The sequence below is a fragment of the Varroa destructor genome, unplaced genomic scaffold (assembly GCF_002443255.2).
Source record: "Varroa destructor unplaced genomic scaffold, Vdes_3.0 BEIS01000001.1, whole genome shotgun sequence".
Lineage (NCBI taxonomy): Eukaryota > Metazoa > Arthropoda > Arachnida > Mesostigmata > Varroidae > Varroa > Varroa destructor.
In genome coordinates this window covers 21,869,382-21,881,362 of record NW_019211454.1, presented here as the reverse complement: position 1 = coordinate 21,881,362, position 11,981 = coordinate 21,869,382, and the positions used below count along the sequence as shown (strand labels likewise).

Genomic DNA, 11,981 nt, shown 5'->3' with positions numbered 1-11,981 from the left:
ATGTCTCAATAATAAAGTCATTAATTTGTTGCAATTAATATATTAACGTACTGCATGTATAAGCTATGTAAAAAATATCGTAAATAAGCATCCATAGCGCGCCCAACTGTGCAGGCGGCACCGCTTTAGAACTCAATAGAACCTAGACTTTGTCCTCTTCTACACTTATTCCCGTTTTCTCAATTTAATTAACCATCCTACCATTCGGAAAAAATATTCAGTCGAAGAATATAAAACAAATATATTGAGACAATTCATATTTTATCAACTATTTTGCAAATTAACCATTTAGGTTCATGTTTTCCAATGGAAAGGAAATTGCCATCGGGTAGAGCATATTCATTCAGTCAATTAATATTATTTATATGCATAGAATACAGTTCATATTTATGAATTATGAGCTACTTTAACACAAATCACCACTTTAACGCTACATCCCAAGAAAATGAAAAGTCTAATTCGACGTCGACTATATCCTGGCAAACATATGTACAATTTGGTTCTTCGACAAATTCTCAATGGCCGTCAAATAAATTTATTCACTCGCCTAAATCAATATTGCGCTTCCTGGAAAAACTTCCCCCGGAGAAAATGCACGTGTCGTACACAAGAAAATTTTCCGTTTGTGTAGAAACGAGAGGGCCACTTGAAAATTTTACTGTGCAATTTTAGGTCTGTTGCCTAAAGGCTGTTGTCCAAACTTTAATCGGATCTAGTTATTAGGTTTGGCAGAGGTGTAAAGCGGCTTTTTCACCAGAAAAAAAAATAGGCGTTTAGCAAATTATAGCAATTTAGCTTTCGATCGCCCTTTTCCCATCTCTCAGCCCATTGAATTATTCCGTCGCGCCAGAAATTTTCAGGTCTGGTTTTGAATTCGTTCTACCATCTTTGAACGTGTTCCTTATTATCTCTACTGTATTCTTACAAATTTCATTTGCCAGGAATTGGAAACTACAGTGGAATCTGGAAAATATAGTGTGCAAAAGAACTTCCCAATCAGGCTCTTGTGTTAGACGGTCTGACATTAGAGAAAAGTGACTTTGCCTTAGTTGTCAGACATTTTTTTGTTAAATAGCCTCATTTAGGTGATACACCGCCACAGTCTACAGATCTCTGTTGACCGTCTGGATTTTCTCAAGCGTTTTTCAGTGCATAAAATCCTTCTAATCCTACAAAACGTAAATGTCTTTTTGGAATTCAGATTTAGTTTAACTTTAGATTTAAGCGTGTCTCTAGGAGCCACGCATTTTTTTCTCTGCCTCAAATTGCCGTACGAACACCAGTTTACGTCACGCATAATCATTCTGTGTGGAAATCCGTCATTTTGACTGCGCGCGTAGCTTGGCACCAGGCAAGATATTGAAAGTGTTTAAAGATAATAAGAAGCCGCATTATGTTATGTTCCTAACGCACTTCATAAGACAGCCAGGCTCCTTCCTTTCGACCAATTCCTACAAATTAAAAGAATTTGCAAATAAACACATGATTGCAGTCCATCAACTCCGACAATTCACGAGATGTTTGCCGGCCGTCTTCCAACTAGCCAATAGACCATTATTCAATTTGACAAATCCACTTTTAAGCACTATGTTTGAAACAAGCTGCAATAAGGATCAGGCGTTCCTTTCAACATATAGCGTAGATAATGTATGATCGGATCGGAGATCCGTACATACATTATCTATATCATCTCCTAGCTCCATATATATATATATATATATATATATATATATATATATATATATAACTTTCAGCTTCAATTAATATGAACGTTTGTGAAGGCGCAAGTGCTTCGCGGCGGAATACTCGGATCGCCTACGTGGGCGCATTAGCTAAACGGTGCGTTCATTCATCCGACTCGCGAGACAAGCTGAACAGAAACACAATGGTGCTAGTGACAATAACAACAAACAATTGAGGGCTGAACGGCTTCATCAGCTGCCACTAAAAAAGCAGCTGCGATTAGTTGCTTTGTTTCGCGACCTCCCGTTTTGTAGAAAGATAAATATAATAATAACAACAATACGAGTTACGTCAGTCTTTGACGTTTACGTGTGCAAGTTATCGATTATCCAACATTGGAGTAACAGTTTTGTACAGTATCAGCAGCGATATTAACGTGACCGTTGAAAAAACAAGCAAAGACTGTGTAAATAAAAGTAAATAGAACGTTAGGGGTAGGTTTCTCTTGAGTATAGTAAGAAGCAGAATAATCGCGACAACTGCAACGACTATAATATCTATATATTTAGAACGGCTAGCGTTTACGACGAGTTCAAAAAGCAACAGTTACAATTTTCGCTGCTGTCTTTTGTCCTTTACCGAGAACGAGATGATGGAGAATCGGAGCCGTGGGCAGAAAACAAAGCGACACCTGATCTGTTGCTGACAACGAGGTAATCCAAGAAGCAGTAATAATAAAAAGAAGCTTACTTTTAATACGTAACGTGAAGTAACAGATGATAAAGAACGTGTATTCCTTGGAAGAAACTGCCGCGGCAGAATGGTGCATCACTCAGCCGGTTATTAGCTTTCATCTCTGCTTTTATTCAACTTATGTCGAAGTGTTTGTCGTTTGATTTTGCTGTGGTAAAGTAGCAGTGGTACTGACTGTCACGAGTCTCCCTGGCAGTTGTCGATGATTGTGTAGCTGCTTCGCGCATCTCTACCGGTTCTTTCTATGGCCACTCCGTCGGAGTAGAAGACGTTTCGGAGAATACTGAAGACAGGTATTAAGCGAAAATAGACTGCACGCCACGTGATACAAGTGATTTCTGTTAAATCGTACAGTATACAAATATATATGTATTCGTGTAAGCTTTGTGTGTGCTAATAGTGTCCTTATTGATTATGGCGCTTCTTTCATACTCCTATAATATACTACAACTTTTTTAAATCATTAACCATAAGTAAAGTAGACTTTGCTAGCTACATTTATTAGCAGCTTCCTCACCCAATTTCTTCCTGGGTAATGGTCTGATGATCTACGAGTAAGCCTACCATCATAGCAGAGATACGTTTCCCAAATAATCCCGTTAACGTAAGCAGAAAGAATCACAATGGGTTGTTAGCTAAGGCAGCATTTCGTTTTTGTGCAGAGAAACGTAGTTGCTGGACGCAATAAACATCAGGACAAAAGCACCGGTTTTCCGGAAGAAAACATCAGGGCACTCCTGTTAAAATGAAATGGGAGAATTCATGCAGCAGGTGATCTGAGCCGCCTATGTTTAATTCATCGTATTCCTCCAAAGGAAATCGTTTATTCGCCGTAAAATAGTGACCGAATATCTATGTATGTAGATATTCGTATGACAACAAAAGTGGACATTGTCCAGTAAATAAACGTGGGAAAAACGGAAGATTGCGTACACGAACGAGTAACCCAGGAAGATTATCAGTCCGGTTTCGTAGACGGATCTGCCACCATCAAACAAAAATGGTTGATTTTAAAAGACATCGCTATCCGTATTGCGTAGTATGGACGTCCATACCTGGCCTCACGTAAGTTATCAAGATTTATTGTGATCATTTATATTCGTTGTACGAAGAGTTCATTACCTACATGTTTTCAGATCTACAGCTGCCTTTTGTCGGTCTTTTAAAGGAGATACTCCAGTTTAGCTGCCGACATCAATATTTTGCTTGATTGAATAAATAGAAATTCAAAAGGAACGAAGTTCTACGGTTGGCAGCTGGATTTGAAGCCCTTTAAGGTCTAAATTCGTACAATACAAGATTGGCGTTGCACAAAGTTTGGGGCCAGCATCACGTGCATTCTTAACCCGCCTATATTATCTGATGAGGGCCGGCTGTGCGGTGATCTTGCGGTTTGCACTCGTAACGTCCAAGCAAGAGCATCGCGAATACACTTAAAGATGTGTAATCTCGAGCTGTATCCGCTGCATTATATATATATATATATATATGTATATATATATATATATGATAGTCATGCACTTCCTTGCAATCTATTTTAATAGGTCAAATATTAAAGAATACATATATATATCAACAATTATACGTTGATAGCTAATGGCTGTGAACTACTCGTTGTTGGTAACCAATGAGAAGCTAAACCAATCCGCTTCAATTTTTAAAATACTGAGCTGAAAGCAGGCGGCGCTAGAAACCTGCTTACAAGTACACTTAAATAAGAAAATATTTCGATAACATGGCAAATTCAAAGTTAGAAAGTAGGTATAATATTAAATTAGACATTTTTCTTATTTCTTAAGGTAAAGCTCGTACTTTGCAGAGCTTGCATGCACATCGAATTTCCTCAACAGGTTTCGTCTGATAATTGATCTGAATCCTATGACGTCCTGTTTTGGCTTTCTGAATAACCAATTTAGGACGGCGGTGCAAGTATTTAAAACCCAATTTTTGAAACACTCTTATGTGAACTATCTACGAACCTGTTGGAAAGCACGCCCTGTTGATCAAATTTGACGTAAATTGATTTGGTTCCTACGAAAGCTGGTATCTTTTTTTGGCTCATACAGGCTCTCATTATGATGAGCGAGCAGTTATAAGTACAATTTCTGAGTTTCATGGTATTTTATCAAGATTCCAAAAATTGAGTGTATTGGAAACGAGATGTACGACGTTATTGTTATTAGTTATTAAATTATTAGATTAAGGAGCACGGCAAAAGGTGCTCACTATAGCCATTAAATTTTTTCCCTTAAAACAGCCATAAATCCTACACTTTAACGTTTCCGATAGATCATCTTTACTGTCAACCGTTTGAATAAATGCCTATTTGGAGGTATTTAGCTCACTCTATTGTAGATACGAACGTGTTCGACAAATATGTATATATATATATATATTTATTTTCTTGTTTACTTTCTTATATAGAAAATATACAAAGATATAAGAAATTCACGATCGAAGAATTGCGAATCTATAAAGGTGAGTGTTCTTGAAGTAATCCCCTGCAGAAGACTTGCAACGTCCCTAATCCTTTAAATTGATTGTTTTCGCTCGTAATATTCGCAAAATAGGATCGCGAAGGTAGCAGTCAGCTGTAAGGGTAAAAAGCCCGATGTTAAGGCGTTCATAGTGTTGCTGAACGTCTTAGCAAAAATATTATACTTTTTACGTCGAAAAATAAGTGAAAACTTATGACAACAATTTCAAGATTTTGAAAGATTCTAAAGGGTTTTCGACATGTCGACCAACATGTCACTTAGAGAACAACCGAGGAAGGCATGTGTGAAGACGTTTACAGTTTACATTTCGGGACAGGTGCACGCGCGAAAAAAACTCATAAAGTTCGCGTCATATTTTTATTTCAGAATGGTTTGGGCTACAGAAGGCTTCCTTACCTATTTAGGTCATCAAATATTTCCTAACAAGGATAGAATACAAACTGGAAATTTTCATTCCAAAATATTCGTTTTGAAGCAACAGAACTTGCTATTTTCTGTTTGATAACATTTTTGGGCAAGGTGACAAAACAAATCTTTCCATTGTAATCCTGTGTTCAAACCTAATAGAATGCGGATTTTCTCGAGAACGAGCAGTGAATACTCAAAATAGGAGACGACGTAGAGGTACGAAACCTATGCTGCACTTATAGTAACACACATTTAATGAAATTAAATGATTTAGTTTTTCTATCCGGTATTGCAGCCAAGCATTGCCTTGGATAAGTAAGGTTGTTAACTACTTCTGTGTTATCCCCAATAACCATTGCTCTGTAGTTATATATACTATAAAAAAAAAATTTTGTTGGTGGTTCGTAGTGCCGAGTATTTTTGCAATTATATATTTTGTCTCCTTAGTCTATTAGATTATTCTACGGCTATTTTCTTAGCAGCATCTAACACGGTTAACACACAATAATGGATAGGTAAAGTGGAAATAATACCGTTATAACTTTTATGTTTTGATCGCTTAAATTTCCTTACAGTTAACTTTTAACACTGACTTTCTATATTTGCGGAGCGCTTTTAGTCCGCAATTCACGATTCGGGAGACACAAATCATTAAACAACATACCCAATTCTCATAAAACCGATATATGCTGCCGTTTAATTAGAAATGGTCAGCATCAATCTAACTGTCACTGAGTCATCAATGAGCTTGCTATGTTTCCTTATTTAATCTTGCACTTGTTATATACTGTTGGGCAGCGAATTCTAAAGTAATTTGCTCGATCTCACATCACGTAATTCTGTTTCCTGGAGACCATCCTCTAGCCGCAAGTTTATGCGGTGTCGTTTCCCTTGCTCACTGTTGAAATGACGTGATTACTTGTTACGTTAGATTCCAACCGATGCTTAATAACGCAGCTAATATCTATCTAAAATAACGATAAGTGAGTTATATCTATCGTTAGTACAAGTCAATATCAAAAAATCTTCTACACTTCGTCGAATTTCTGGGGGAAGCTTTGGCTTCTTATGGTTAAAACTATGGTTTTGAAGAGTTAAGAAGAATTAGGGAGCCTTTTAATTAATTTATTAATTAAATATTATTTATTATATTAAATAGTCGGTAATAGTTAATAAAGATAACTTTATCAAAATCACTTTGGCTAATATATTTTGTTACTTGGATCTGAATATATCATGTTGTATGACGTTTTTATAATGGATTTAGCCCTTTTCTGTAAATATTATTTGGAATTCATCAAAGGGATGTTTTACGCAGTCGATGCCCCATTTGGGAAGCATCTGCTTTGTTACAAAAGGTCTTAAATACTTCGGACGGAAGTTTGTCTGAATGGTATTACCCGCGGTGAAAACTTGACTCGGATGTATGCAAACGGGCTTGGTCTAATATCGTGGAAATTTGCGGCGTTGTTTAATTGGCAGTATGATCTATATTGGTTGGGGTTTTAAAAAGATGTGACGAAATTCCGGCCCAAAATGTACTAAATATTGAAGTGTTGTTGCACAACGCATAAAATGAAGTGCAATAGAGTAATGCACGCTAGAACAAGGTTATAAACCCAGTGAATATAAATGTCAAAAGAAGAGAAATGGTAATAAATAAGCATTTATCAAAGATGTGTCATAATCTGCAAACTGCAACATTCAAAACGGTTTTTGTACATAAAATGCCCTCTTGAATGTAATATTTAAGTAACGATTGATTTATTGAATCAGATTCTCTACCATTATGCGAGGACGTTCCGATCCAATTGTTGTGAAATTGTAAACTGCTGAAAACAGTAAGTTGTTCCGTGAATATGATGTCAAGTTAAGTTGAGGTAACCAATTTAAAAAATTAGGAGCAATTGGATTTATTGCCACAAATCTTTACCATTAATAGGTTTCAGTTCGCACTGATATCATCAACGTCGTGGATAAGATGAATCGTGAATAGTGCAGATTCAATTATTGAGGACTGACTGAAACCATATCTAATAATTACAGTGTATATACATTCCCGTTTAAATTCTGTTGAAATCCAGTGGCATAACGTTTCGACTGGATAAAATATCCTAATAGGCATGGTATATCTCCTATTACAATCGTCCGTCTACTTCTGTTCTACCATCGATTCTATTTAGAAGTCTTATTTTGGCGTGCATATATTATAATACAAGACGCATAATTACAATGTCTGGAAAGATCTATGCTAGACACAGTTTAATAGAAGCAAGTTTTTAAAGGGATATGGTCATCATTTATGTAGAATAAATCGAAATTTATTTTGCAGAAGAAGAGTTTATCCTGAAATGATCGTATAAGGATTTTTCTGACTAGAAATTGACATGTCGTTTTTATGAAAAGTTATTAAACTAAATAAAGTCATGCATATAATTTCTTTAAAAAAACAAATTTCGTATTTGTATGTAAGAATAAGCCTAAAAACGTTTTATGTTCTTGCTAACGTTTTTCATCAGGTGGCTTTTTCCATTTATTGGCCATGTTGGAATCTGTTTATCAAATGGCGTCATCACAGACTTTTCGGGACCATATCGTGTCACAGTAAGTAACAATATCTAATATTTTTTTATTGTCAATGACTTTTCAGTTGGCAGTCGAAACCAATTTTAATAAAAGTCATACCATGTTCTTTCGTGCTGTCATAGCCAGTTATATTTTCTGAAGCGGAACTAAACAGAGCGCGAGCAACTGTGTCTCAAACAAACATAATTTTTCACTGTACCTTCTTTGTTTACCATACTTTTTATCTGTGACATGTTGATCTCATTAAACGACAATGACATTAGGAGGATCAAATGGGATTCGGAAATCCGCGGAAATACTGGCAGCTAGATCCGGCCCGGGCTCAGGGTGGACAAGTGAGTATTGAGAAAGTGCTCTGACATTTCATTGCAAAATAATTTATTAATAAGTTAGTCTTAATTGCAGTACTTTCCCGTGATAAGAAGTGAAGACGGTGTTATTTAAATTGTCGAATATGAAGGGAAAGATGTCCAAACTGGGAATTGTTTTGATGAGCTGCTTCTAAGACTGTGTCTAAACAAAGGCACATCTTTCAACAATTCAATTTTTGTCTATGCTAGACGTGTCATATTTGTTCAACTATTACCCAGCACGATTACAGCTTCAATTCAGAACCTAAGCCGCTCACAAGTTCGTTACAAGCTTCTTTTGGAAATATACAAGCGTATACTTGACAGCACAAATGAGCGAATTTACGTTCGCACTGTAATACCCCATGTATAATCATCCGGTGGATCAGCTAGTATAAGCCGGTGCATTACATTGCTGAAAAACTCATGGTTTGTTCTAAATGCTTTACCTATCTACGATTGCACAACATAGAACATGCAAAGAAATTTCTTTAATAGTACGTTCGCCTTTGTGAAAAAGTATAGTCGTATGGCAGCTATTTTACTGTAGATTGTGCTCAGAACATAAGCGTATGCCATAAATTCATTTTTAGCTACAGTGAGCGCATCATCTGAATTAGGAACAATCATTTCTGCGGTGGACTTATCGATATTTTATTATATAAAAACGGATTTTGTCCTAACATAAATAAGCGACGTAGTAATACTACGGCGCACAGTCAGACAAAGCCTGCCTCAATTTGATGCGCCAACCTGTATAATTTCATTATCAAAGCAAACAAAGAAATGTTTAAAATTTAAGTTTTCCGATATTCTTAGGACTTGTATATATAATGTATTGCTTTTTCGGTTATATTTGCGATGCCAGGTGGGTTGGGACGAAGCTGTTACCAGAGCGGCTGAGGTATACCGTGGGAGGATGTATAATCTATTCTGTGACAATTGTCATTCGCATGTTGTCACAGCACTGAACTACTGTGCCTACGACGGTAAGCAAAGCATATCAATTTTACAGATCTCATACGGAATTTTTTGCGGCACCTATGGTAAATCATTTGTGGTGACTAATCTGTTAGTTTTCTTTATTTTAATTTAATATAATAAAGCCTTTACAACTTACTGATTCAAGAACATCGCAGACCATAGCGTTGTCCCCTGCGTTAGCCTGTGAGATTTTAGAAATGATCGTAGGCAACTTATTCAAACTGCTTTTTTGTTGCGGAAATTTTAGGTAAAAGCAACTGGACGCTAATAAGTTTGTGGCTGCGTTTGAGCATTTACTCTCGCTACGTTTCCTACTTCGAGGCCATACGAACCTATGTGCCATTTTGTATCCTTGTTACTTTAGCTACCGTTCTATTCTTCGCCTGCTGACTAGTAACAAAATCATCGACGACCTCAATCATGACCAGAGCTAGCAGATGAACGATACTGTTTGCCATGAAGCTTCTACGTATAGAACAAAAACTATTCCAGCTCACTTCGAGGAATCAAATAACATCGTCTGTATCAGCGTGTGGTGTGCTCTCTTATCTTACGATGGGAAGATGCAGTTATCTATATGCCTCTATATGTTATGTACCTAAGACCCTACATTGTCAATTGTGGACATATTTATGGACCGTTAACCGCCACAGATGTTGTGCAGCAAGCCAAATGGCCTCGTTTGATGTGAGCACCATGAAATATAGAATATGGGAGATAATATATATCTCCCATATTCTCCATTTCAATTACTGGCGCACTGAATACATCCTCTCAAATTCTGGCAAAGGTACCTACCTTACCGAAGGCCCATAGGAGAAGAAATTATCCTTTTTAACTATTTTAATTACTGATTCTGAAGCATAATTATATAGCGCTGTGAAGCTTCAGCGTTAAAGTGTCAACCAAAGACACGATATATCTCCTTATTATCTCTGTATGGGTCGTTTAGTTATATGACAGTCTGTGTAAATAGTAAAGATGATCACAAGTGACTAACTTCTTAGTTGATGGTACGTGGCAGGAAGAAACCTGTAAAAAAACCCATATAAGCTCTAATCCACGGCAAGAAGGGCAGTTCGCCTTAAATGATAACTGTAATCCATGAGCCATTGAGACCATTTTGAAAAAACAAGCGAGAAACTATACTATACAGATTCAACGAAATGGTCGTGTAAGTTAGCGCTTGCAGAGTCATCTTCGAGTCTTGACGCAGCATCAGCTGCAAGGCGATCTTGAATGACATCGGCTTCAAAATAGGTACTTTATGTAAGAGAGATTGTATATGAGATAAGAGGGTAGTCTTCACTGGTTTTTGTTCTTTCGCAACAGCCAGATGATCAGGAGACAAAATTAGTAAGCACGTCGCACGTTAGGTGAACCCACAGCAGTGATGCCCAACGAGAACTTGACTGTGGCTTGCATTTAAGGGAAAGCGTATCACGAATAAGGGAAACCGTGGTAACATTCTATACTGAAAATACATTGTCTGATCCTTACGGTTGTATAAGCCTATATGCATGCTTATTATTGGGTTGCTCTGGGTTGTTCCGTTGTTCTAAAAAATCAGTACCACCTCACTCTTGCGATAATCAATAAAAAAGAAGATAATAGGTTAATAAAATATTGTAAATATACGGTATTGTTTTACGTTTTCACTATTCAGTTATTTAACAAAGCGGAAGAGGACAAAATGGAGATTATACTTTGGAATTACTACTTTAGATAGTTTTAATATAAAGTGAGGCCCTAAACGTGTTGTCCGAGATTGTGGATTATCTATTTTGCTACGCTGATAATCTCGATTCCTTAAGTACACAAATTGAAAGTCTATGGTTGGCTAAAGTTAACGTGACAAACGAAAATTAACTCGTCGGAGATCAGCTGGGACACACAGCAGTAGGTAACATTCCATTCTACGGAAGGAATTATCTATAGGCACGTTATACTTAGCGAAATATTACAAAAACTTCATTATGGCCTTTACTGAAACGACATGTTGATGTTCTTTTTATGCGTTTCAGTGTACTGAAAAAGTTGGAGTTGTTTTTATCTTCGCCTGTCTTTCTTCTAAATACAACAATGAACAAATGGGCAGGCATGACTGATGAGCTGCAAGAAACCCTGTGTTAGACAAACTATAGTCCAATAGCAATAGTAAAAACAGGTGATGCCACTTCGATGAATTGGACAGACAATAAATCATTATTTTGTAAGGTGCAACGTAAGTCTTGCTCGCTGAGAATTTGTGTTAGGATGGCATTAATAATGGATTAATTTATAATGAAGACTGTAACTGCCATCTCAGGTAAGAAGGTTATGAATAATATATAGGTTTTAGACTTCAATATGAAATTGGTGGTGAAACAGGTGGTATGGGCTAAAAAAACAAAAGTCCACTGGGTAATTTTTTTTCTATGCGAAGCTCGGGAGCACAAAATGCCTGGGGCATGTCCATGTAATATATTTCGTGCTTACAAATGTTCAAGTTTTCCAATTTGGCCAGATTTTCCATATATATGTATTCGTGCGAAATAGAGCCATGTGATATTTTAAAAAGAGACGGCCATTTGATCGCAGGGCTGTCGATCTATGTAGAGTAATTGTTTCTACCAGCTATAACTAAAGCTATTTGGTGGAAGTGGTGGGGTGTCTAAATCGATGCGATTTTTATTTGCTCTGACGACTAATCATAATTGCCGGAAGAAGGCTCGGCAGA

At 36.9% G+C, this 11,981-nt stretch overlaps 1 protein-coding gene across 1 annotated transcript; it reads left to right on the top strand.

Annotated features, from left to right (window-relative positions):
* The first annotated feature begins 1,879 nt into the window (after positions 1-1,879).
* On the top strand, positions 1,880-10,904 carry LOC111243368 (transmembrane protein 222). The gene is made up of 7 exons (XM_022788811.2): positions 1,880-2,396; positions 2,599-2,729; positions 3,099-3,501; positions 7,862-7,946; positions 8,192-8,263; positions 9,147-9,267; positions 9,510-10,904. Exons 3-7 carry the CDS (start codon positions 3,437-3,439, stop codon positions 9,650-9,652), a joined length of 486 nt encoding a protein of 161 aa, XP_022644546.1. The 5' UTR covers positions 1,880-2,396; positions 2,599-2,729; positions 3,099-3,436; the 3' UTR covers positions 9,653-10,904.
* The last annotated feature ends 1,077 nt before the right edge of the window (positions 10,905-11,981 follow it).

Excerpts from the sequence above, each read along its gene's own strand:
- LOC111243368 (XM_022788811.2), top strand. The coding sequence starts at position 3,437 with ATGGTTGATTTTAAAAGACATCGCTATCCGTATTGCGTAGTATGGACG. Across the intron at positions 3,502-7,861 it reads ACGTCCATACCTGGCCTCAC|GTGGCTTTTTCCATTTATTG; the intron begins GTAAGTTATCAA and ends GTTTTTCATCAG. Across the intron at positions 8,264-9,146 it reads CCCGGGCTCAGGGTGGACAA|GTGGGTTGGGACGAAGCTGT; the intron begins GTGAGTATTGAG and ends TTGCGATGCCAG.